The following is a 27,924-nucleotide window of genomic DNA, read 5'->3' as shown; positions in this document are numbered from 1 at the left end:
AAGTTAAAAGTTTTAGTCAGTGATATAATTTGACTAGAATGGGAGAAATACAAAGCTGCATTTATGAATTCTAAAATAAGTAATGCAAACTGGTGTATATTACAAATAGTGGAGCAGTCAATTGTGGGGATGCAAAGTGAATGGTTGCAACCTACCCTCATGAAGAGAACAGTAGAATAGAATGTCATGTTACCCTTTGAATGAACATATTCTAAAAAATCTGCATTGCATAACTATTGTATGTGAGAGGCATTAATGTCTTCTGTTTTGCTTGCGGAGTTTATTCTAAGGAGCATTAAAGAGGCTGCTTCAGGTAAACGCTATTAATTTAAAGACTCCCTTATCAAAACTGCTGAAAGGTCATTGAGCTAAACTAGAGCACTTGCTCACATACAAAGTGATGCCTGCTGAGCGCATCAATGTTTGTGCACAAACCTATGGAAAACTCGAAATTTTGTACGGCTTTTATACGGCTGTTTGCATAATGCATTTGTATTCTAAAACAATGCGTCAACAAAGCCGTTACACAAAAAAAAATCCACAAACAGCAGAGAGTGTTTCATCATGCTTTATGCAACAACGCACATGCGTGCGCGTATACTGCAAATTAATTTTGCCGTCATTTTTAATTGGATTTTATCGGTACCCGATGGGTTTTGCATTTGGATTCAAATGCTCGCGCCATGGACGGCGTGAAACTTTCTCTGTGCGGAGAATGAGAAGTTGGCGCTCTAGTTATTTAATATAGCTTATAATTCAAACACATGTCACATAAATTTTTCTGCATCTGGCACAGAGCCCAGGAGCCATTCTCAGTTGTCTACAAGCGTGGCAGGAGTCACAGTACCCAGGAGCCATTTTCAGTTGTCTACAAGCATGGCAGGAGTCACAGTACCCAGAAGCCATTCTCAGTTGTCCACAAGCGTGACAGAAGGAGTCACAGTACCCAGGAGCCATTCTCAGTTGTCTACAAGCGTGACAGAAGGAGTCACAGTACCCAGGAGCCATTCTCAGTTGTCTACATGCGTGGCAGGAGTCACAGTACCCAGGAGCCATTCTCAGTTGTCTACAAGCGTGGCAGGAGTCACAGTACCCAGAGGCCATTCTCAGTTGTCTACAAGCGTGACAGAAGGAGTCACAGTACCCAGGAGCCATTCTCAGTTGTCTACATGCGTGACAGAAGGAGTCACAGTACCCAGGAGCCATTCTCAGTTGTCTACATGCGTGGCAGGAGTCACAGTACCCAGGAGCCATTCTCAGTTGTCTACAAGCGTGGCAGGAGTCACAGTACCCAGAAGCCATTCTCAGTTGTCTACAAGCGTGACAGAAGGAGTCACAGTACCCAGGAGCCATTCTCAGTTGTCTACAAGCGTGGCAGGAGTCACAGTACCCAGAGGCCATTCTCAGTTGTCTACAAGCGTGACAGAAGGAGTCACAGTACCCAGAGGCCATTCTCAGTTGTCTACATGCGTGACAGAAGGAGTCACAGTACCCAGGAGCCATTCTCAGTTGTCCACAAGCGTGGCAGGAGTACCAGTACCCAGGAGCCATTCTCAGCTGTCCACAAGCGTGACAGGAGTAACAGTACCCGGGAGCCGTTCTCAGTTGTCCACAAGCGTGACAGAAGGAGTCACAGTACCCAGGAGCCATTCTCAGTTGTCTACAAGCGTGGCAGGAGTCACAGTACCCAGGAGCCATTCTCAGTTGCTTACAAGCGTGACAGGAGTCACAGTACCCAGGAGCCATTCTCAGTTGTTTACAAGCGTGACAGGAGTCACAGTACCGCCAGGAGCCATTCTCAGTCTTCCATGAGCGTGGGAAAAGGAGTCACAGTACCCAGGAGCCATTCTCAGCCGTCCACAAGCGTCGCAGGAGTCACAGTACCCAGGAGCCATTCTCAGTTGTTTACAAGCGTGACAGGAGTCACAGTACCCAGAAGCCATTCTCAGTTGTCTACAAGCGTGACAGGAGTCACAGTACCCAGGAGCCATTCTCAGTTGTTTACAAGCGTGACAGGAGTCACAGTACCCAGGAGCCATTCTCAGCTGTCCACAAGCGTGACAGGAGTCACAGTACCCAGGAGCCATTCTCAGTTGTCTACAAGCGTGACAGGAGTCACAATACCCAGGAGCCATTCTCAGTTGTTTACAAGCGTGACAGGAGTCACAGTACCCAGGAGCCATTCTCAGCTGTCCACAAGCGTGGCAGGAGTCACAGTACCCAGGAGCCATTCTCAGTTGTCTACAAGCGTGACAGAAGGAGTCACAGTACCCAGGAGCCATTCTCAGTTGTCTACATGCGTGGCAGGAGTCACAGTACCCAGGAGCCATTCTCAGTTGTCTACAAGCGTGGCAGGAGTCACAGTACCCAGGAGCCATTCTCAGTTGTCTACAAGCGTGACAGAAGGAGTCACAGTACCCAGGAGCCATTCTCAGTTGTCTACATGCGTGGCAGGAGTCACAGTACCCAGGAGCCATTCTCAGTTGTCTACAAGCGTGGCAGGAGTCACAGTACCCAGGAGCCATTCTCAGTTGTCCACAAGCGTGGCAGGAGTCACAGTACCCTGGAGCCATTCTCAGTTGTCTACAAGCGTGGCAGGAGTCACAGTACCCAGGAGCCATTCTCAGTTGTCTACAAGCGTGGCAGGAGTCACAGTACCCAGGAGCCATTCTCAGTTGTCTACAAGCGTGGCAGGAGTCACAGTACCCAGGAGCCATTCCAGAGGTAAATTTTCCTAAAGTTTCAACGATCTCTTTTAAAAAACAAGAAAATCCGAGGTTTACTGTCCAGGTGCTTTTATGTATAAAGGTCGATTTTAATGGTATACAAGAACTTGGAATTAAAATTAATGTTTTCAAACACAAATGTTTACTTAATAGACTCTTTGCTGCAGTTGCTGAAATGGGGCCCTTAAAACCTTTAGTGATTTATTATTTTCTTTTTCTTCAATCTCACCTCTCCATTCACAAACGTGCCCAGCCGTGGCAACAGGAGGAGATGCACTCGGGGGTAATGTACAGGCATCCACAACCATAGAGAGTATTTACAATCTTAGTGCTTGTCCATGTCATGATGCAAATCTTGTATTAATATTCCTTGAACCATCTTCCAGATGAGGGAGAGGATTCAACCCCCAAACTCACACCATATAGTTTTCCTGGGAAAAACCCCTCAAGATCCTTGAAATTCAAGGCCATACATGTGCCAGCTCATGTGCATTGAGCACGTTAGCGAAAACGTATGTTTTTGACTGATTTGTCTTTTGAAAAATGGTGCTGTGCAAGATTGGTATGCATAACTTTAATAAACTTGTATCAAAATGACTATAGAGTGACTCGAAAAATGAAGGCTCAATACTTCAAAAGAATTCACTGTTAACGTATTACAAAAGATACGTCGGGTTGGCTGTTTTGAGCGGGTGAAAGAGAATTTTAGTCAATGCAATTTCATGACACTTGCATAATTTCTCTCAGTATTGAGGATCCAATATAGTACCAGACGTGTGGTCGGACCGCAAAACCCGTAAGCTTATCGACATTATGACGAGGTATGAAGAGAAACTCAAAAGAGTCTAAAGTTAAGAAGCCTTTGTGGAAGCAGATTGAAAAAGAATTGATGGGTATACCTGCCGAAAAGTGCGAGGAAAATGTGAAAAGTTTGAAGAGGTCCTACAGGAACCTACATGTACGTCCAGGCTTGCACAAAGACAGGCAACTCAACAAGTCACTTCAAATGATTTTATCCCATCTTGATTCAATTTCATTGAATTTTAACTCCTATTTATATCCATTTGTAACTTTTCAGTGCCTTTATTACAGTTGATTACAACTGCATGGAACTGTTTTTAGAATGTTTGTGTAATTCACTAAAATCAACTTCCATTTTGTGTAATTTTTATCCAATTGTAAGGAGCCTTGAGATTGTTTTACAATGTAAGGTGCTTTTAGAGAAGGCATTATTAATTTTATTATAATTATTAAACGGGCTATAGAAAATGCAGATCCTTATGGGAAATGACCTCAACATGAAGTCGGCATACACGTGTGACCGTGAACTAAAGGAAGTGAACAACCTGGGTAATTCATGCAGATGAGGAATCAACTCGTGGGCCAAAACTAACACCAAGAGACAAGAAAACCAGGAACCATGGGTTGACGCATCAGAAGTCAAGTCAGATAATGGATTATATGGAAGGAATCACCAATTCCTTTCTTTCATGAAATCTGTCCATGAAGACAACAAAATCTTAGTGCAACAACTTACTGACGGAGGAACGGAACATGTTGTTCATCTTTTATCAGTACTTCTACCGGAGAAAGCCATTTTCCTCCAGCAGTTGTTCAACTTGTGCTATCTTTATAAAAGTTGTTGACATGCTTTCTACAAGTCTTAAACTTCTTGGGAAAATATTGGAGGAGTACAATGCCTTGTTACGGAGACCTGTTTGTATATGAAAAGTCAAGCACACATTTATTCCTTTATGAAAAAAAAGGAAAAACATTAACTTACCGCACCAGTACTGGGATCTGCAATAATATTATCCAATTTTAACTTTTGCCAAGAAAAAACTGTGAAAATGGAAATGTTTAATGTTTTTATAGACCTTTTTCACCTACAACATGACTAAATGAAAACAATACCACCAGGTGTGGACCGCCTTGGCCATGGTGACCGCAGTACATTCCTACGGCAAGCACACGTGCGATGCCCGACTAGTTTATCTTGAATAGGTAGATTACCATCACAACACATCATAGGTCCAGTACGATCGTGACATCACAGGGAAAAATCTAAGGTGACTCATGACTTGAACTCAATCTTTGACTTTGACGTGACCTTTGGGAATCACGATTTGGACAAAAACTCAACCTGCATGACTTGCGACTTTGACACAGATGTGACTTAGATTGAACATTTCGTGACTAGCAGTAATGCATGCGAGTCCATCACAAGTCTCTGCAAGTCCTGTAAGCCCATCACTAGTCCATCTCAAATCATTCAATCTGAAGCCATTTCACAAGTTATTCAAAAGAGCTGGGAAAAAAAAAATGGAAAACCATGACAAGGTAATCTGCATTGAGACGGCACTTTACATCTCTGGGTTTAAAGAATAGAGATTGGAATCCTTCCTCTTCCTTGCTTAGCAATTAGGATTCGTGATACATTCGGGACATCGGGAAAATGTGGAAAGCCTTCTAGTGGTTATAAAATGCAATACATTGTTGCAAGGCTGTACATGTGTACATGCCTTAGGCCTACCTGGAGTTCGGCTTGGGGGTGCCTGGTGGCTTCGATGTGGTGAAGGATGTGGTCGCCACTAAGTCATCATCACTTTCTTCTGATGAGGACGAGGACAGGAGTTTCATCTGAGGATATTTCGGAGCTACTATCTGCTAAAATTTTGTCGATAATGTCCGAAGCTCCGGCCATTTCGCCTCTTGTGGTTTTTGTATGGACGCGCCAAGCGCCTCCCCAAGCCATCTCGTCCAAACAGAGCGCTCGAGACGATGTCAAACGGGAGAGAGCGCTATTTACATTCCCGCTGCTGGCATTTTGGTCTGTGCGCTAAAGAGGAACGTTGGTAACGCAATGACACTAAAATCGTGGGACACAAAGACTCCTTGGTAAAGAACCCGCATGCCACTGTGAGCCCAGCTGGCACTTCTGGGGCTGAAAGGGTTATGTAGATTTCAAGGGATCTGTCTAGGTCTCAATTCTGGACAGGGCCCAAGTTGTTCAATGAGAAGCTCGAATGTACTTCTTTCAAGCTGAAAATGTCCCTTAAAGTAAGTTGGTTCGTACTGTGGAAGGGTATACTAAACGTATTCCTCTACTTTGGGCACAGATTCCCTGCGAGTTGTGACGACATTTATATTCATCTGATCATTATGACATATATGACGATAATTCAGAGCAAATCTGTTGATTCATCGAGTGATTGTATTGCAATGATAAAGCTCATTAAATTTGGTAGATGCCTTTCCATTTTTGCAGTGAGCAGACGACAGAGTACCTTTCTAATTTTTTTTTACATCCCATAGTGGGATATTTAAATTATACTGTACCGGGGGTTAGATCGCACTAGGCATCATGGGAACAAATATGGCGTGGCACAATCGTACCCATGGCAACAAGGTTGAGCACATAGGTATCAAAATAACTCCACGGTATGCCACTCGCACTATCAGCTAAGCATTCAGGGTGCCATGCACGCCTTGACTAAAGACTAACCAAACACGCGCTGATGATACACGGGAACTTAGTCTGGCAAAGTTATGATCCGAAAATTATGTTTTGACGCAACTTCGTCGAAACTAGTGCGGACGTTCGAGGCCATTAGATATGCTTATCTCACCAACGCAAGGAAAACTCCAAAAGCCTTGCATGTCAACAATTTGTTTCTCGTACATGTAACTGTTACATTCTGAAGATATTTACTGAAATATTTTCTAACTCTAAACAATAATTTCGTTACTTGCTTTTTTGTACGCAGACCACTTGGTCGTCTGGTAGCCTCATTTTCCCCACTATGGACTTGTTTAGTTACCCCTTTTTCGATGTACATGTACATTGTCATTCCCTTGTTGCATTCACTGCTTGATTCAATATCACACATATCCAAGTTCTTGATTGAACAAACCAGCTTTAGAGCGACTGACAAAATATAAGTTTCAAACACGAGTTCCTGCTTGGTTTCAATATAAACAAACTGTGGCAGTTTTTCTTATTCCATTTACATTCTATTGAAAGAATCTGCTACTGCATCTGCCTAATAATACTGCATAATTGTAAACATTTTTGCACTTGATCAAAAAATCAATAGATTTCATCTAAGCATGCTACATGTGCTTGTACTTACATGTATAATGTTATCAGATGAAATCTACTATTTTTCTAATCATACTTTCAACATACACATATCAGGTTTCATCAAAAGCAGGTTGGCCAATGAAGAATCGATATCGGATAATTGACCTACTTTCTTTCCTGTGACGTTCACGTTTGTGCTCAATATAAATAGTCCCACCCGTGGGCAGATCCAGAGCAAACTATTGGGGGGGGGTTCTTGGGGGGGCTGCCTAAAAATTTGAGAGTTCCTTCAAATGCGTGTAACATTTTGGGTTTTTTTTACATGCATTTGGAAAAAAAAAACCAAAATAAAATGCATGTCCAAAAAATCGCCTGATTTTTAACAAATAAAAAGCAGTTTTCCTGTCCTTGTGAAACTCTTGGTGAACATGTAGTTGTACTTACCATCCCTGTGAGCATGTATTTCTTCTTTTGATGGGGACACATCAGGTTTTCGACCCTCAACTCCCTACTTGCCACAAACCTTACCAAATCCTCCAATACCCCCCCCCTTTTTGGCAGGAGATGAACAGCAGAAAACCTTGTGCTGCAACTCTCCACAACACCCATCAAGCCATACAAAGTAAACGAATAAAAGCTAAAGTAAAAGCTTTCCAAATCCTCTAAGGACTCCTGGGTCGAGTTCGGGCGGCCTGTTCTCGACACGGGTTTCTTGTTCTCGCGCTCGAACGGCCCGGCGGGAACATGACTCAAGAACACTGTTCTCGGAACAGGATCACACACCACCTCCTTGTCAGGGTTTTACAGGAACACATCAATAGACAATGGGAAGTTTTGCAAAATTAACATTAATTATTTTCCGTAACACAGAAATAAATGTTCCTAATATATAGAAAAGAATTCAGCCCATCCAAACATTACCTCTCGAATAACGTAGGCTACACGGACGCCGCCAGTTGCATGTTGCTTGTCACTAAACTACCAGCGATAACCAGTTGTTTGTTCCCGGTGTTCGAGCGGCCGAGCCACAAACAACAAACCGAGCTGTTCGTGAACATACGGGAACAAGCCGCCTGAACTCGGCCCTGTTGTATCCTCATGAACGCAGACCAACAATTCATAACTACCACTCTTAGAGTCATCACACTTCCTGTTATCGCCTTTGCCCCTCCGATACCAAATGCACGCTCAAGTTTTCGTCATTTTTAATTAAATGCCAAATGTTAAGTAACCATGTTTAGAGTCCAGGTTTTTGAAAACAAAAGGGGGGAAATGAAGCTTCTTATCTATTTGAAAGATGGCAGCCAGTGTGCGAATGACCTATTTTGTATTCAAAGACAAATGAAAGAGAAAGCTAGGCAATGAAACTGCACACATACACAGTGCTTCTGTGTTTTCAAATCATTTTTCTGAGGTATTAAAAAACAAGTTACAATGTAGCCTCCTACAAGAAACAGTTGGGGACACTAAATACTAATTCAATTTTGAGCAATTTATGCCTTAAATGCTCCGTGCCTCATGCCCCCCATACATGTACCAGAGTGGGAAGTTGACTGCAGAAAAAGTCAATAAATTGCTCTGAACATTTTCAAGAAGTGGCCCCTGAAGGCCAAGAGCTAGCTCCTTAGCACTTCCTCAGGCAGGGCAGATGACTTCATTATGACTGGCAGGTTCAACTTCTTAAAAAGATAAACTGTTCGTAACTACACTGTATAGACGAAATGTGCATACAATGTACAGGAAAATTAAATTCAGGTCCATATACCAGCTCCTCTGTTTGATTCACTGTAAGACTTGTACATTTAAGAAAATGTACTTGCATGTTTCTCTACACAGTGAAAGTGTTGACCCAGTTGTTTTGTGCATGTTTGTTTTCATGTTAGCACCAAAAGAGCACATGTACATGTAGTCTCTGCCTTTCCAACGACATGACAACTCCAGTTCTTGTTTGCCGACCTCAAAACAACACCAGTTTTTAGAGCACCTCACTCAAGCATCCCTGAATGAAAACAAGATGAACCAAAAGCCAAAAGTTCCATTGAGGGGCATTCGAGCGATCAGACATGTACCCGAGAAATTGGGCTCAGTTCACTGGATCACAGTCAGTAAATCAAATAAATAAATAAATGAAAAATAAATAAATAATAAACTGTATCTAATGGATGAGGAATTACTCATTGGAATAGCCGATGACCGTCTGTACGTTTGTTCAACCCCCAAAGAGGCAGGTTTTTTTGGAACATCTCGCAGCTGGGGGGGGGGGGAATTCTGCCCTCCCTAAGAACACAGCTGTTGTTCCATGCCTGATTTTGCTAACAATTGATATGCATGTAAAGATATTTTCATCAAAACTGTGTAGTTTCAACTCAATCCGACATACAGTTTTGTTATTACAGGCATTTGAAGTTAAAATGTCAGCCCAGGTGCATTGAGCAGTCAGTGCACAAGGTCCATGTTTGTCCCAGAGTATTTTCCCAAATCGGTGTCACAATGACCACCGAGGTATTACTAAAATCTTCCAAAGGCTTGGTGCCCCCCAAAATATATGCAAAGTGGTTATGTCAGAAAGATGGGGGTGAGGTGGGGTGGGGGGATGACCCTTCCTTCTTCAAATCCCACTGCAGGGTTTGACAAAGCCAAGCCCTTTCAGGCTTAAAACAGCCCTTATTCATCAGCCTACCTTCGAGAAATGCATAGGCATCCAAGGCTTCAACAGAAAGGTCTGTCAAATAAAAACCGAGAGGAAGAGAAAAGATGTCCAATTCAACATTGATCGGTCTTTCTTGTTACTGAGTACCCTTGAAAGCATCCGTTAAACATTTAACAGTCAGCATGGCACTTACCGATATCTTGTCTTTTGATTGTTTTTCGCTTGCTCCTGGCGGTGTGACTGTAGGACATTTTGGCAAAGTGATCTAAGAACAGCTCCTAAGGAAAAGAACATTGTCAAATGCAAAATGTACTCTTCCGCCACTCATGAAAATTCAACCAATTGGCAAACTACAGTTTGAAACGTCCAGCTGTTTTTGTTTTTTTTTGAGCACTCTTTTCACCTGGATGTTTTTTGTTCTGAATGATCCTTTGAGACCTCTCTTTATACATGTATATGCTACGGACGCTGTATTTGTGACAGTAACAGAATTGGACATCAAGCTCATTTGCTGATAAGGCAAAATCTTCAGCATTCCCTCCCAACCGATAATTCCATGAAACTTTCCCTGCAATGACCTACCCATATTGACCATCTGAAAGCAGTAATACAGTGGGCCTAGGCCCATATTCTGAAAAGTCCAACATGTCCAATTTAAGCAGGGACATTATCATGATTATTAAGGTATTTATTTCCAGAAACTGTAAATGACAGCAGTTACTGGAGGTTAGTCCTATCTTACAAGTTCAACTAAAGTTACGAAGCGTCATGAAACTTCAACTTCAAGGCCTCATGTTACAGCATTCACTGATCAAGCACTGCAGCAGGTTCAGTGCCCGACCATGGCCCAACGGAACTGGCATGGTCTTGGTTCTAGTTATGTCTAGTACTTAGAAGAGTCTTTGGAACTTTATCAACCTAGGTTCCCTATTATTAGTAGTACAACGAAACTATACCGTTGCTTTGGCTATGAGAAGGACTGATTCCTGGCTGGCTAAGGTCACGTCCGGGTCTGTTTTCATAATGTTCTTGATTCTTGTCAGGGGCAATCGTGTGATCCGGTTAGACTTCGTGTGATTGTCCCCGGCTCCTCTTTTTGGCTTAGTGTCCCCTTGACCGTTAACTGGAGTTTCGGTGGCCACTTCAGAATCCATCTGTTACGAGAAGTTCAATCAGAACTGATCTGATACAGATTCAACGACGAAATGTTCATTCACTTCAGTTCTCCGGAACTACGGCAGGCCGTCGGACATGTTTTTCTATCAATATGTCATTTGCATTACGCGGCGTCATACGATCTTTGGTATATCATGTATGTGTGTACGTAACTGGCGCGGAAAATGATGCATGATGGGAAGATTGGACCACCTAAGCTACTGTAGAATTTTGCAGAGTAGTTTCTAATCGATACTGGTGAGCCTCGTGAAGGTACAACGTGACAATCGATTTTTAACCGAATGAACAGAGACTGCCCAGTTCGATGGCTGCATGAAAAAGGAATCCAACTTAAAATTGCTTGTATAAGAGGGACAACTTAATTTCAAGAAAAAATAAAACGGAGGCAGTTTTAAGTAAGGGAAAAGGAGAGCTCTTTCTTCTTGTTTTTCTCGCCTCTTTGTTTACAGATGGTGGAAGTTTTTTCCAAGAAAACAGATGGAAGTTCATTGCGGTTTCTTTGGGGTCTTCAATCACTCTACTTTAGTAACAGGTTTTGAGCATGCAATCAAAGCTACAACATGTATTTTGTCTATAACACGTCAACATACAAAAACAAAGGACTAGTGTATGGCGCTGAAGCACAGCTCGTCACATAAGGTCAACCGTAGCACAATCATTTTTTCTTCTAACTGATGGCATTTCTGAAGTCGTATTTAAACTGTAAGGATGACACTACCATCAGTGTAAAGAAACGAAAGAAATGTGCTATCAAACGATAAGAGCAAATTGTGAGACACTCTGTAAAATCAGTTGAATTAATATGAACTGTTGGGGGGGCGTTGAAACTTTATAATTGCGATTTTATGCCGGCTTCAGGATTTGTACGAAACAAAATCAGAAATGTTTCCCATTCATGAAACGAAAAGATTGAATCCAGCATCTCAATGAGTTTTTGCGAGTGGGAATTTGAAGTTTCTAGTTGTCCACATTAAGGGATGCCGCCAGAATTGTTGAAGCGAAGATCCCAATTTCTGCAGGCAGAAAACTGCGTGTTTGAAAACGCTTGACAAAAATTCGAAAGACCTCCAAATAAAATGTCACGGTGAAATCTCCATTGTCCATTTTAGCACTATGCACTACGCACGCGCACTGCCCTTCACACGAAGTAATAGGCTCTGAACGCAAAGCACCAGGTTTAATTCTTCTGATTAAGGAATTTTTCAGCACATCACGTAATAATGCTTCTCATCTAGACAAATACATTAAACATGTTCTCAAAAGACTAGAGTACATGTAATTTTTCAGACACCCAAGAAAATGCTGAAGCGTGAACTAAACGTGACAACATCACGTCGAAATTTGTCATCCTAGTATATAGACGTGGAGAGGAAAATGGCGGCTTTTATGGGGGTTCCTCGGGCGTTTAATGTATGTTCCACATTCGTCTAACGAAGAGTATAATTTCACCTGGTGACAGATTGAATGTGGCACTTGGCATCTCCTCGTTTTAAATAAATTTCTTGAGTCGTTTAAGATGCTAGCGCTGCTATTGCTATTCCTGAGACTCAAATTAAACACGCTGTCAGAAGTAGCAGAATTTACAGCACGAGAACTTTATCTTGATTTTACGTCAGAGTGAATAGGGAAACTAAGGCAAGTAAAACTTGAGCAGTCAGAAGACGAAGACTAAGTTTTTACAGACGTTTAAATATATTCGTTTGAAAGGTTTGTAGCGTTTCCCCTTCTTGCAAGATATAATCTGACCATAAAATTCATTCATTGGAGCGAGCGTCTATATCATGAGTATCGATACTTTTCACTATTTAGTTATTTCGATCGAGGAATCGGGAATCTGCAGACATTTTACCATTTCGCTAGAGGGTACGACGATCGGGCAGACCATCAGTTTGTGCTCATTCATCCGCTGAAATCAAAACAGCGGGGTCCTCGTCGTACTCTCGGCAGGCAAGCTTGAGACAACCTTGGCAACCCATTCGCTTGGCTCACCGTGATCACAGTCGCCGGCCAAGTTTGCGGGGTAACTAAAGCTAGAATCAGTTACGATGGCCGCCATTCAAGGGACAGGAACGATACACGAAATCGAGTGTTTGGTAAGCTGATCATTCACTGAATGATAACGTTAGCATGGTTAGCCCAGTTGGCAATAAGCCTTTTGCGAGCGAGAGTTTAAGTGGAATAAAATCTGGAAGGGCCTCCATGGGCCTACACTGGGTTCTTTAAATTCACGTGAACATAGCAATTTGAATTCTCCATACTATAAAGTGGGGTTCGTTACCTTAGCACCCTGTTCCTATTATTACAAATGTATAGGGGAACAAATTCTACTTTTTCGAAATAACGAAATAACGCAGGGCCTATCTAAAGAAGTTGTTGCTGATGTCCTTTTCATATCAGAAAGAAAAGAGAACAGTGCTTTTGGTTTTTGAGAGAGATTTTTGGGTAAAACGGCAGCGTAGATGACCGCCCCAAAGAGAGCTGTGAGCGAATGTAGTCTGGTTCCTTGGCTTGGATGGAGATTTGTTTTGACGAATCCCAAAAGCCTGAGTCAGGTAACCAGATGAAAAACAAGACGGCATCATTCGACTGAGTGGTTGTCTTTTGTCAAACTCGGGTTACAAGTTTGAAGTTTTCTTGCTTAAATATTGTCAAAATTTACCTAAACTAGGCCCATCAGGATTGAGTAATGGTTCCTTAAGGTCAAAATATTAGTTAGTTTTGAGAAAGTGGACTTTGTTGGCTTAAAAAAACAGGGTGCTAAGGGTAATGAACCCCAAAACACTTGCTAATGACTGTGCTATACCTCGTGATTAGTTACATGTACATAACAGACGGCTTGCAACAATACACTGTTTTTAATGGATAAGAAGGGCACAAAGGAACCAGTCCATTCCACATGTTCCAGAGATGGTGGTTTTTATGCAAAAGCTTGCCCCGAATCACAGGGTGTAGCTACTTCGAGAACTCTCAGTCACTAACTCCGTGTTACTTAGAGGAGACAAGGTATACATGGCGTCGTAACGCTTGCTCCGCATCTTGATTCAACCTTTTTCGGTAGCGGGGGATAACATCACACACGGCGACGTATGCAGCCAGAAATGAGACGGCCGAATCCACACGGTCTTCCTTGTAGCACCGCTACACTGCTGCAGAACTGAGCATGCACATTAACGAGCAGAAGTTCACAGGTACGCTGTGAAAGCATCACATATCCTCGTACGCTTAGAACAGAACAGAACTCCCGCGAAACACTATTGCACGCTTTCCTCTGACATGTCTGACTCACGTGTAGCACTGTGTAGCAGCGGGTTTGTGCACAAGTCAACGGTGTAGCACTTTTTTGCTACATGCCGCGGCTTTTTCATTTTCCCATGTAGCACTGTGTAGCACCGGGTTTGTGCACAAGTCAATGGTTTAGCACTTTTTGCTACACGCCGCGGCCCCTTCCTTTTTCATTTTCCCGTGTAGCACTGAGAAATTGTTCGCAAAAATCTGATTTTTTTCAAAAATACTCCATCTCATGCTCTGAAACTTTTGTTATCCCCTGTTAGGAGGTATAGATTAAACAGTTATGCTGACAGGAAAATTTGATTTAATAGCTTTCTTACGGCTGTGAACCATTTCAACCCAAAAATTTGATTCCAAAACCCGGTAGCGTTACGACGCCATGTAAACCTTGTCTCCTCTAAGTCACACAGAGTATCACAGAGTTAGTGACTTAGAGTGCTCGAAGTAAGATATAGCAACAGTGTCTTTAGTCTGGGGAATTAAAATTGTTTTGTTTCTGTACAATCAAATAACTCAGTGTACCAGATTTTATTCAAATTTAACTCACAAATGGCTTATTGGCCGAAACCTATTCACTGAACAGTCTAACTTAACTGAAGTGTCTAACTTGTTCAGCACAATTTTAACGTCTGCACAAATTTGTTGAAGGCCTTGGCCAGCTCTGTCATGTCCGTCCGTCCGTCCATACTGACCCGGCTGATTCTGAAGTCGGGACAGTACTGCATGTACAGAGTAGGCCTGCAGTAAAAAAAAAAGATTGGGCAAATACATTGTACACTAACAGAGAAATTACATGTAGCTTGCCCTAAACCAAAGGCTTAGCCTAGGCATGCATGGGGATAGTTCCAGACAGGGGGCCAGTCTACTGGACTCCTTACATATTCTTGGCCCCACAATGATCAATCTAAAAAGTGGAGATTTCGCAAAAAACTCCCTTTTGCGTGTATGAATCACTCACCCCAACAAACCACCGATGTATTACTTTGGGCGGAGTAATTGCAGAATACCCTACCACACTAAAAAACAACCCCTGGAATGACGGGTTACGTGGGTACAAGGTGAAAATCCCTTGAGAAGAGTGTGACACTTTGACCTGTACCTGGCTATGAGTTTGATCACGTGGGGTGGCGGGTGTTCTGTAGTTGAGCTCTTTGGGCGATTTCAAGTCCATGAAATTTTGGTTTCGATTTGGGCTATTCATTTACTTTCTGGTGATTAACTCCCGATCGTTGACCGATGACAAACACAGTCGGGGTCTGTTTGGTCTGGTATGTCTGGGAACCAGACTGAGATGGTGTAAGAGATGGTGCGCTTATACATGGGGCCTTGTGGGGTACCGGAACAATGGGAAGTACCCCACAAGGCCAGTTTTTACCTTGTGGGGTACAAGAATTTCACAAAACTGATATTTGGAAATGACTCAAAAAGGGGAAATTTTTGATGGGTAAAAATCTGTCACAAATTGAAGTGTTTATAAGGGACTATGGTCGAAATTTCAACCCAGGAAAGTGAACTTGGTTTAAATTGGAGTGATTTGAAATTTTTTGCGTGTTGTGTGGGAGTTTTGTACACGAGAACAACGGAAATACGCCACAAGTAAACATGTAGCTGTGTAAGGATGTGTGGTCCTACTGCTGTTTTATCAGCGACTTTGTATCACTTGTTATGAAGTCTTGTGTATGCAATGAATGCGTCGAAAACGACAGCTGTCGGGTATCTTCATGGGTATGTGTCATCATTGTGCGGGATGGTGTGCATGCCATGCTTCGCTATGTCAGGCAACGAGTTTACACTTGATCCCAAGCATCGCATATATATTTTTATTCATCATTCATCTACCTTCTTTGGTTATGTCATGCTCTAGGGTTCTACATAATAACGCTGTCTGGTTTCCAGACCAAAAAGACCCCGACTGTGTTTGGCATCGGTCAACGATAGGAAGTGAATCGCTTGCGTGAACGAATGGCCAAAATCGAAATCAAAATTTCATAGACTTCTACAAACTGGAAATTGCCCAAAGTAATACATTGGTGGTTTTATGGGAGGAGTGATCCATACACACAAAAGGGATTTCATAGAAGGCGTTTACGTGGAGTCTCCACTTTTGGGGATGACCGTTGTGGGGCCAAGAATACCGAGGAAGTCTAGTAGACTGGCCCCCAGTCTGGGGCTAGCGTGGGAGTAGTGTGAAGTTAGTCACTTTTTCCATGTTTGACATTCGACATTCAATGTTGAAAACTGTTTGATATGCAGCATTGAATAAATAACTGTTTGACATTTGGTGACTGCTCAGGATGCACATCCCTAGAAATGATGGAGTGCAAAAGAGACAGAAAACAAACTGCACAATGTACATTTCAGGGCTTGTTTGGTTTGACCACCAAAAACCCATGCGCTGGGTTGGAAAGAGTCGTTGCTGATTTAGAAGAACAATAACATCAGACTCAATGTCCAGTAATCTCCAGGCGGGGCATGGGGTTTGGGTATTTTACTTCGATTTGAGAAAAGTGGGGTAATGATGCAGTACTATGGTTTACAAATAAAGAAGTCCAGCGACAAGACTTTTGTCAAAGCCGTTTTGACCATGGGAAACTGCATTTCCCTGTTTGAAGTGGAAGCAGCGAAGTTTGAAAATAAGTTTAGACCTGGGACATGGGCTTGATGTACCTCTAGAATTGTGGGGTCCGACATCCATTCTGCTCCCACGAACAGAGCGGGACGGATGTCGGACCCCACAGTTCTGGGGGGAGGCTTGATGTACATTATTTCGATTGACTGAAATAGTTTTGATGAAAACAGAAATCGAAACTAACTGTTTTTCCTCGAATAATTATTATGCCGTCAAAAAAACCCCCACTGCCTACATTTCCGGGGTAGTTTGACCCCGAAAAACCCTATGCCCAGGATTACATGTACCTCTGTGGGAGAGATTTGTATGTGTATTCATGCATCATTGTGAAATGGCATGTACTGCTACAATGTAAATAAGACACATGGGAATGGATATGCGTGGTGGTGCATTATAGTTTTTTTGTGCCTTTTGCACGCCATCATTTCTATGGGTGTGCACCCTGAATGTCAAACAGTTACTTATTCGACGTTAGAACATCAACGTTGAATGTCGATCAAGGAACAAACTTCACATCAGTCATGCATGGGTAGGCAGAGGGGTTGAGGGCAGATTTCTGAGTAAGGGTTTTAACATTTTTTTTCTCCCCAACAGTCATGGTGAGCAAGTTGAATGAGCCCGAAGCCGCATTCTCTTTAGAATTTGTTCCCTCCCCTGACACCAAAAGCTCAATACGTCCCTGGTGAGGCTATCCTAGAATTCAGAGGTTCGTCGTCCCTCACACTTCCATTTGAGAGCATGGCGGATGACAAATGCCCGAGTTCTGTGGGTATCCAATAACATGACTAACCTATGGTTCTAGATGCTAAGGGCATGAAGGCTGTACCCTGGTAGTGGGTAGGGAGACCCTAGGCTGTAGCGTAGCATAGGCCTACACGTAGGCCCCATGGGGCTGAGGCCTGCAATGTACATGTACCGGTACATGTATACGCCATTCTTGCATTTCATCCGTGGCAAGGGCTTGGTTTCTCCAAGCAAGAGTTACCAATAGAGATAGCTTAAACAACATGACATTTTTTTGACACATGCTATTAGGGCCGAGCCAATTTGAATAATTCACTATTCAAATATTCGACCTTCAATTCGATTAGATATCTGAATATTCAGTTGTACCGACCGGCAGATTGTTGAGGAACAAACCATATACAAAATCAGTTGCAATAGCACACACAATTGTACATTATAAGCAATATCATAGCTTCTCACATTCTAGGAGTAGCTCCAGCCACGATTTAGCAAGATTTAAGAGATGAATAATACTTCTTGTCCTTTTGAAAATGTATATTCCTTTTAAATTTTTTAATGAATAATGTACTTTTTAAATTGTTGTAAGGTTTTTGTCGCGTTTCATTTGAATCTACTTGGAACAAGTTTCCATAGTGCAATTTTTCTCATTTAAAACAAAAGAATATTCGATAATCGATTGAATATTCAGTTATTCAGATATTCGGCACAGCCTTACATTGGCACTCCACTGTAGTGGGCTTGCCCAATTGCGGTGCTGTATTGCCCATTGTACATGTATAGTTGGCTGCGGAAGGGAGGGGGGGCAGAGGAGCCACTGGACCCCCTCTCCCTCCCGCCTACTTTTCTGGGAAAGAATTCCAACTGTAGACCTACATGTACATGTAGCACTAATTTGTACATAGGCCTATTGGTACGAACTGCAATACACATACGTGTACATTTGATATCTCCTGTTGCCGCCTGGTTACTCACAAAATGGTACCTCACTTGGTGTACACATTAATAAGGAACCAAATATGTACTTGGCCAGTCTTACAGTAAACATGCATTTAAAACCAGCTCTGGGGAGTGGACACGACTAGACCGGCCAAGCCCATATTTACCGCCATTCATACCTTTTTGTAGTATGAGGGTTAAAAGAAGTCAGTGTATGAAAGATTTCGAACCATTTTTTTTCTAGAATTTTATTTTCAATTTCCCAGACACCCCGTCCGTTTTATGGTATTGGCCTATTCCTTGTGCAACTTGGCCAAAAGAACCTCCATAATTATATGGACTATGCGCTTTCTGTGTACCGTGTCACATGCAGACTCTTGACCAATAGGAATGGATTAAACTGTCTCATAGTCATATCCAGGTGCCAGAGCATTTTTTTCCACAGGGGCATTATCAAATCTCAGCGGGCATCATCAAATCTCAGCGGTCATTATGTTAATGCATGGTCAACTTACGCATTGTTGAATAGGGAGACTGTCTGGGGTATTTCCATGTTAAATACTGCAGTAGGCATACATGTAGGTACATTGTACCTTGAAGTATATTGCGGTCATTTTTGCTGAGGATTCTTACGATTGATATGCTATGTACACATGTACATTTATATATACGTTTACATGTACAGTGTACACATGTCCATGTATGTACCTGTACATGTATATGTTTTAGAAATTGATTTAGTGAAATATACATGTGCACGTACATGTGTGTAGTCTACAAAAAACCATATGTACATGTACGCCATGCCTGTAGTGACTAGGATGCTGTAAGCTTGTTCCAAAGAACATGATTAAATTGCAGAGTGTACTCACAGACATGACAGATGTAAATGTGACCTTTCCGTGCACCGTACCTGCCTGGTTGATAAAACCTCACATGTACAAGTTTGAAGCGTAATAACAAACATCAAGGAATTTTTTATCTGTCTGTTGACATTTCACAGACAAGTGATAAAATCCACATGACATGTTCGTATACCCCACTGGAAAGTGTGATTCAAATCTGTCCCCCATGTGAGGGATGGACATCAGTGCAGTAGGCCTAATTGTTCTGTCAAAGATTTTTGGAATACTTCTTCTCAAGAACACCCATTTGTATATTTAGTCCTGTCATGTGCAGGTTGGCCACATACCAAGTTTCCAGTTTATCTATCTTGGTTTTATGGTACATTGTAGAGTTGAATTTAAGTCATGAGGATGGACGTCAACAAAATTGGTCGTACTGCATACCGGTGCCTTCTCACAAGTTCATCCCAAAATATCAGATTTGGAAACATTCTAAACTTTGGTCAAGGTAAATCAGAACATTAATATTCAGACTCTTGAGAGGAAGCTCTTTACGGGAAAGCTGGAGCACTGGCTGAATAGGGATGGAACAGACGGCAATGTGACTTCCTTTGCCACAAAAGTTTACGACTATCAAGATTTCTTCCTGAACGTAATGACAGAATCTAAATTGATGTACCTGGTCGTAAGAAATATTTTGATTCAATTCCCATGTAATGGCGACCCTCCAAACTAAATGTGAGGGACAGAATACAATCAAGTAAAGTTGCATTCCGAAATTAAGTGGACGAATTGCGATTGAGTTATTTGCATTTCAAATTGCGTTTTGCTCATCATAGACAGTTTTCCAGGGTACTGGGCAGTTTTCTTGAAAATCACAATGTAATCGCGATTTCCACTAAATCGCAATGAAAGTGCGTTTTGTAATAAAACAAAGTGAAATTGCGATATCCACTTACAAGTACATGCATAAAAGAAAAGAAATCACTCAACTTTCTCCACATCTTGCAATAATAGGACCACATGTATTCAAGATGGAAGTATACTTCTTGCAAGGGATTGTATAGGTTACATGCATTTTTCTACATTTCAATTATTGTCAGTACAATTACCAGTTGAAATTGTATAATTTTAGGGGGAAAAAAGACTTCCATGTACACCTGGGGGTAATCTGCTCGCGCTGAATGCCCCAAACCGTGGTATACTGTTTTTGAAACAAGGCTGGATTATCTCTGTAGGTGCAAATAATTTCGTATCTGAATGGAGACTGAATTATCAGTAGATGGGATACATTTTGTAGCCGTTGGATTATAATTCTGTTAAAAAATATTTTGATTTTGATTGGTGAGGGACGGACAAAATTGTAAATGTTGCTCTGTAATGACCCTCCTGTAAATTACTGTGGGTATTGAGTTTAATCCAATTTCCATAAGGTACATGTGCTCGGACATTATGTTCAAAATGCAACATAATTACAGTTAGTCATTTCTGAATTAAAAAGAATCTTCCTTTTTTAAATGAAGCTTCTGTTCGTCCCTCACATTTTGTAATCATTACAAGACGTATTTATAATTAATTGTGAATTGATTCTTAGTTCTTCCTGATCAGAGGAATATAATCCTTTCTTTGTGAAATGAAACAGTTCTTGAGGGTGTTGAATGAATGTACTTATTGTTTCACCAAATGTTAACCTAAGTGTACTGTATGTACATGTACAGTATGTAATCATACATGTATTGTGAAATTGTGGCTTCTGCTACCCTTCCAAATTCAATCTAAGGCTTTTAACTTCTCAGTCAACCACAGAGCTAGTCTAGCCTGACCTTCAAGTTGCTTACATGCTTACATGTGTATCAGCTGCACCTGCATGTATACATGTAAAGTGCTGATTATGCATACATCTGTTTGTACTGTGTAATACCCCAAGGGGGGGGGCAAAGCTTCAGTTGACAGCGCTGGAGATTTATTAAAAGTGATTACAGAGAGAACTCTTAGCATTTGGAAAAACCCTTTCACCCAGCAATAATTAGGAAATTCAAGAAGAGGCATCTACCTGTATAATGCATTTAAGTACACGTACATGTGTAGTTCTAGCAATCTGCAAACGAGAAGATGTACATGTACTGTACACATGTACATGTACATTCTGTACACAGTACATGTACGTAGATAATGTACATGTGGGATTTGTCCTCTTTTTTGTAGTGATTTAGTATATTAAAATGGAACTTGGAAGTAAAAGATTTTTTAACAAAACAACCTGATACAGGCAAGTTTTTTTTATAGTAAACAACAAAACCATGTACATGGTTAACCTCAGCCCTCAAAATTTCTCACCCCCAACAAAAACTCCCCCCCCCAACCCCAAAAAACAGGGTTCTACACTGGATCAGCATACATGTACATGTTCGTGAATGTACAGTTGATTGTACAGCAAGGCAATCTGTACATGTATTGCAAGTGGATGGAAATTAATGCCCAACTACGTGTGTGCCATCTGTCAGGCTGTTTAACGGTCATTTTCCTTTTGTTTTGTTTTTTTTAGGATGATTTTAAGAACTACAGGGATCATAGTGGTGACGTCTTGGTGGTGGTGGACTTCTATGCTGACTGGTGTGGGCCTTGTAAGGCCATCAGTCCCGCCTTTAAGGTAAATCCAGACTTGCACAATGTACGTGTACATGTATAGTGTGGAAAGCGTTTTCTTTTTTCGAATAAGTGCCTTTTATCACCAGACCTTGTTTTGCACAGCGCCCTCTACTACGTTTAAGTGTCACAGTAAACATCAGAAATTGCACAGCCACACAAAGAGTGGCACGTCTGTCTGATGCAGTCGGCCGTGAGCAGTGCCACCACATAAAGATGGTGTTGAGAACGGACAACTACCGTACATGTTAGAAGACGCAGACGTGTCAAAGGAGGTCTTGAAGGATTGCCGTCTCTTTCAGGTCATCTTGAGCGCTTTTTTTTTTATCACTCAGGAACTTGCCAAGGAACACAGAGACGTGTGCTTCATCCAAGTCAGTGTTGATGATCAAGAAGTAAGTTGTGAGAGAAAAATGGTCAGTGAAGCATCTACAGGCCTGACAGGTGCATGTACGCCAGTGCTGAGTAGACACTATGCCCTAAAAATTTACTGGAATAAAAATTGGGGGGGGGGACTGAATTTTACAAAAAGGGAAGTTCTTATACCTACATGTATTGTAGTTTTTGAATTGAAATTTTTGCATGAAGATTGATACTCTATGTATGTACCGGTAACATGTGCATGTACATCAGAGTTTCTACAGCATGTTCAGAAACACTGATGAATTTTTTAAAATTACCGGTGAGAAAGCTTTTAGAAAGAGGGTTTGGGGGGGTTGAGTCGTCACTTTCGCTGACCGTGGGGAGCCCTGTCCTTTTATGTTTGAAAAATTTGGGTAGTTTTCGGAAGGGGAAAAAAAATTGCACCAGGGTAACCTTGGGATTTGTCACAGCAAGCGTTGGGAAACGTTTGCACTTTGCTTGCTATGTGAGTCACTCGGGCAGTTCTCGGCTACCGTGGATCTGAATTTTTCTTGTTAACGTTTGGCGGCTTCATTCTTCCATCCAGGACGTGGCTGCAGAGTGTAGTGTGGAGTGCATGCCAACTTTCCACTTCTATAAGAAGGGAAAGGTGAGTGTTTTCAAACAGGATTAAGCCCTTCTGTCATATGGTTGAGCTTTCCATCACTGACGATGTTTGAAGTGATTGTGCGTGGATTTTGCTGTTTCTTGTGATACTCACTGATGTACATACATGTGTACCGGACATGGACATATACATGTACATGTTAAGGAAACTGTTTGTTTGTTTTTCTTTTTGTTTTGTTTTCTGTCTTTTCATTTTGATTTTCCTGGATTGCTTCAGATTTTGGGTTCTGACTTTTCCGGAAAAAAATGAAAATGTAAATTTTGAACTTGTAAGTGCAGTTATTTATTTGATCAGCCACACGATTGAGAATAGACATGGGTCCAATCAGCTTGTTTGGTATTGCAACATCGCATGCCCAAAATGAAGCCTGTTGGAGGTCATTTGGATGGCCATGCGAGGTCTGCCCTGTCAGCTTGGTCCTTCACAGACTTGCACGTGTGCTTTTTTGCTCCCAAATGACCTCGTTTTTTTTTAAATTCAGAAGTTCTTTATTGCGTAGCCTTAGCCCAAGACCATATTTGGATTACACTTCTGTAGTGTGCGTACATTGTGCCTTGTCAGCAATAGATGGCACTCTCAACCCTAAGGGAGCTGAAAAGGTGAAACCCCCCCCGACATGTTCTCTAGCATCATCGCAATGCATATTCCGTCATGCATTAAGTCTCAAGGAGTTCTTCTCAAAAGTATCATGTTGCGGTTGTTGTGACCTTAATTTTGTGTTATTCGGACATACCATTCTCGTGCAATGCCCATTTTTTTTCCAAGACAGGCCATCCAAAAAATACAAAGTTTTTCCCATCGGCATACTGAACTTCCTCAGTGTACAAAGACCGATGTGCAGAAGGCCATGAATATCACACCACAGTGACATCAAAGCCCTATGTGGAAATGAATTGAAACTTTACAGATGTACTTTGCAGTGAGTGTCGTTACTATTTTTACATCGATTGGATGCCAAAAAGTTTCAAACAGATCAGGCATGTGATAGGCAAGGGTTTTTTTTGGGGGGAAGATGGACCCTTCCCCCTCCCACATTTTGCCAACTCTAGTGAATCTTCATCTGTGCATTTAGCTATATGTTACAAAAAGTCGGCCATTTTCGCTTGCATGATTCAAACATTGAAACTTCACCAGTAAGAGGTCAACAACTCTGTTGTGAGCAGGTCCTTTCTTATTTTTTAAGCAGGGTGTACAAGAACATAAACCAGTACATATAAATGTAGCACTGACAACTTGAACATTGAATCTCTTCTGCAAACAGCTACTGAAGTCCTTCTCTGGTGCTAACAAGGACACGCTGATATCTGCAGTGAAAGAGTTCAAGAAGAAGGACGTGAAGTAGACAGGCTCGTTTTGCGGGCTCTCTGATAATGTGCAGTAGCGCCAAGTCTTGGGCGGTTTGTATCATTTCTGTGGTCAATTCCAATCTGTGTCCATTCTGGTATTAAGTTGGTAATAGAAATGCAGTCTGTCTCAAATGTCTTTCCCTTGTCTGTAGTTTTCAAAGACGAAATTTTCACAGAGAGGTGTTAATACCGAAACGTGTTACTAATTTTGCAATGAGAAAAAAAAAAGAGTATTGATAAAACGACATCTGAAATTTGTCACTTTAAAAACAGAATTCATAGAGAATAATTTCAAGAGCTGATTAAGTAGGTGTACCCTGTATGAACGTAAAACTGCCATACAATAGGAGAAATAGTGCCGGTATTTGTGGCCAGTTTATGTCTTCCCGGAAAAATGACTGACATGATTTTATCTTCAGCATCAGGAGAGCAATTTCTTGGTAGAATTTTCTGATGTTTGACCTCCTTGTCAATGTTGGCCCACCTGTGAAAATTTTGTTAGAATTGACCGCTGGAGACCGACAGTACATGTAGAACTGGAGAAAAGAGCCCCCCATCGCCAAATCTAGGCTAAGAATCGACTGTTCTTGATTCTTGAGTCAGATTGCCCAAGCCTGTTCAGCGAATTTTCCGTCAAAGAGAAACAAATGATATATTGAAAACTCAGTTTGTAGACCAATCACAGTTCTCTGCCCCTGCGGACAAAATATTGTTTTGAAAAGTGCTCGCGGCAAGATTGCAACATTTACATTTTGCGGGATGGTACCGACTTAGTCTTATTTTGCCATACTTTTTACTCGTGTAGATGGTTCCTATGCTTGTTTGCTTCAAATTGTACACATACATGTGCACTGAGCTTCAGACCTGGTTCGATAATGTAGGCAAAGGGGATCTTTACATGTACATGTTGGAATTGGTATTTTTTTGGGTGAGGCAAAGGACGTGCGCCATGTCTCGAGAGAACAATTTGTTATTTGCTACAGTGTAGCAATGAACTCCCTTAGGGCAGGCACACTATGAGATCGCACCCAAGTTTACGCCACGTTACATGCTCCATGTATTTTTTGTGCTTGCTGTCATGCACTGTAGGAAAAAAGGTGCACTTCATTCCCTCTGTAGACACTCTTTCAATCCAACTTCTCAATCGTGATGTTCCTCAGCATTTTGCAAGACATGACACCCTCACATCCATAACGCCTTCACAAAACCTGTTTTTAGAATGGGGGGAAACCTCGTCTGGACCTGTGGAAGTCTAGAGGAGGTCCCCACTATGGATGTATACCTGCACTGTGAAGACTTCTGTTGTTCTCAGGTCCACACAAGGAATAACATGCCCCGCCACAACTTATTTCCAATTTATATACTTCCAAACTGGGTAGTCTTTGTCCGAGTGCCCATTTTATTTTGGCAGTGGCTGTTCACAAGTAGCAGGAAAAGAAACCGTAAGTCCTTGTGCTCATTCTGATGAAAACCTTCTGGTGTGCACAGTCCATTACTGCCCAGAAAAAAGTTGTATGGACCCCTCAATCTCACAATATCTAGAACTCTGCCTCACGTCACTCTACTAGGAGTGAAAAAGTTGGATTACGAAGCCTTTGTGCTCATTCTCATGAAAAAAATGTACTGTTCTTTTGCACAGTAAAGTATCAGTGGGACAATTGTCTGTTCAGCATGTGAGCATGCCCTTAAAAAAAAGAGTCTCCCTGACCAACATGTGATCACTTTATGGACATGTAACATAGAAGTGGAAATTCGCGTTATGAACACATTTATTCACTGCTTGGTGCTGCTGACAATGGACAGCCATGTTTGCATTACGGGTCATGAAAGATCGTTAGCCTTACCAATTATCAACCAAATGTGACATTTTCCCTCAAGTTATTTGAGGTCACAGGAACTTTCTTCCTGAGTATGCATGCACTCAGCTTTTTATGGAATAAATTCAGTGAGCTGTGTAGCCCAAAATGCACAGATCTTTTGGGATCAAATGGTTTTTTTCCACTGAAAATGAAGAATTCGCATTTGGCCTTCTCTGTAGCTCTCAGTCACCAGACACTTTGTTTTGGGTAACCTGTCTATAGGACATGTTCGTGTATTTATTAGTTCACTTTATGCTTTTGTGAAGACTAGTTCCTGATGTCGGTAACAGGTGTAAAATGTTGAGAACAGGTTGTGTAGTAGAAGATTTTATGTATGAAACCAAAGTAGTGCAAAATTTATGTGCATTGAAAAAGAAGAGATTATTATTTACAGTACTTGATTGTTTAGTTGTTTCATAACTAAAATCCACCTGGGCAAAGAGCAATGTGTATCAACTCATGAACCCTGTTTCCTCTCATCAAGTGTGGAGGAATGCTTATGCAGATAATTTAATGCCAATAAATAAATGCAATTATTATTTATTTGACTTTCAATTGATTAAATTTCATCCAAATCTTATGTATGACTATTAAAGTGGAAAAAACTTACTTACGTACTTCAAATGGTGCACCAATGTTCACGCCTGACCACCTTAAATGAAAGTGCCCAAACTTTCCTTTGAATCAGGGAATTATTTTTGCCTGCCGATTTCTCAATTTAAAAAAGAAAGTATATACATTATATTTATTGGATAATGAATCTAACTGTATATAATTGCAGGGTCGCTGTGATGATTTTATTCGCAGACACACTTTTTTTGCATCTTTATACTCTTCCTCAACCTCAACAACTAGTTGGCATCCCTTTGGGTTGAAGTGGATGTAAAATTACACTTTTTAAACAGTTCATGTTGTCTCATATTTGCTGGATAACTGGGGGCGCTGTTGCTGTGATGTCAGTCAAGGAAGACACCTCCGATCTCAATTTGTACCTTTCTGTTTTAATTGTGAACCGAAACTGTATTCATTGAAAATATTGCTGAGAGAGGTTTGTCCGTTGGCTTATTGCTGAGCACTTACGCGACTTTAAATCACTAAAGACAACGAATTCTAGGGCAGAAAAAGTTTCGAAAATTCCAGCACAAATGAATGCAGGGTCGAGGTTTTACTTCCCAGGATGACATCATAGTTTCGCTCGTGAATACTGAAATTTGTATTAGCTTAAACACCAAAGAGACACCGAAATACCTTGTAAAATAGCGAAACCCCTCAAAAAGTTAACAAGGTTAACTTGCGCACAAAGGTGCTCTATCTTACATTTCGTAAAATAACTGCATTGCATAGAGACTTATGGAAGTGCCCAACTAATGCAACTCCTTACGAAATTGTTCAGAATATTTAAGTTTATTTGTGATTCTCTTGAAATGAGTGCAATTTCTCAATGCAGTATTTGTACTTGAGCATTTGTTAAGTGTCGGTACCAAAGTCTAGTGAATTGTTAATTTCTCGTTTTTAGTATGGATGTGTTATAATAAATTAATCTGTTGTCAAATAGGTTATCAGGTTTAGTCCTGAGAGCACTCGCCTTGTGCTTGTCAGTTATTTTGTTGCAGGTTGTTTGAATATTGTGTAAGAAGTCATGGTACTCTCGCAAAGGCCTTTCAATTCACATTGTGTCTCTAACACTGTCCAGGGATCGTTATTGTGCAGAGGAACAGTCACATCTTATCACCAGCAGGGCCGTTATAGGTAGATAGAAGCCGAGCCAAGCTAGAGTAACCAAGGAAAAAAGCTGCATTGACGCTGGATCAAAGTCTCAGGAAACCCCGCAGTGAACACCTTCATGATGTGAGAACTTGACAACACCAAGCCCTTTTGGAGATTGGTGAAGAACTTGAGACAGCTAGTGCTCCACTGGTGTCGCCTCATTTGACACCGCAAAATGCACACCTTTATCCCCTT

The 27,924-nt window shown here is 41.5% G+C and overlaps 2 protein-coding genes across 3 annotated transcripts; one reads left to right on the top strand and one right to left on the bottom strand.

The window, feature by feature from the left end:
* Positions 1–6,689: 6,689 nt before the first annotated feature.
* Positions 6,690–10,777, bottom strand: LOC110985227 (DNA polymerase epsilon subunit 4-like). 2 transcript variants are annotated; one of them, XM_022246095.2, is made up of 4 exons: positions 10,417–10,775; positions 9,654–9,738; positions 9,491–9,532; positions 6,690–8,809 (listed from the first exon to the last, which is right to left on the bottom strand). In XM_022246095.2, the coding sequence occupies exons 1-4, from the start codon at positions 10,612–10,614 to the stop codon at positions 8,796–8,798; spliced, it is 339 nt and encodes a 112-aa protein (XP_022101787.1). In that variant the 5' UTR covers positions 10,615–10,775; the 3' UTR covers positions 6,690–8,795. The 2 variants fall into 2 exon arrangements, with proteins under 2 accessions (XP_022101787.1, XP_022101788.1); XM_022246096.2 differs by lacking the exon at positions 9,491–9,532 and having other exon boundaries at positions 10,417–10,777.
* A 1,719-nt stretch (positions 10,778–12,496) lies between these two features.
* On the top strand, positions 12,497–27,542 carry LOC110985136 (thioredoxin-like). Its single transcript, XM_022245932.2, has 5 exons — positions 12,497–12,729; positions 21,627–21,731; positions 22,063–22,122; positions 22,677–22,739; positions 24,019–27,542. The coding sequence occupies exons 1-5, from the start codon at positions 12,682–12,684 to the stop codon at positions 24,097–24,099; spliced, it is 357 nt and encodes a 118-aa protein (XP_022101624.1). The 5' UTR covers positions 12,497–12,681; the 3' UTR covers positions 24,100–27,542.
* Positions 27,543–27,924: the final 382 nt, after the last annotated feature.

The sequence above is a fragment of the Acanthaster planci genome, linkage group LG12 (assembly GCF_054643075.1).
Source record: "Acanthaster planci isolate LZ-2023a linkage group LG12, COTS_SCS, whole genome shotgun sequence".
Taxonomy (NCBI): Eukaryota; Metazoa; Echinodermata; class Asteroidea; order Valvatida; family Acanthasteridae; genus Acanthaster; species Acanthaster planci.
The sequence above is the reverse complement of the archived record's forward strand: the minus strand, read 5'-3'. Positions and strand labels throughout refer to the sequence as shown.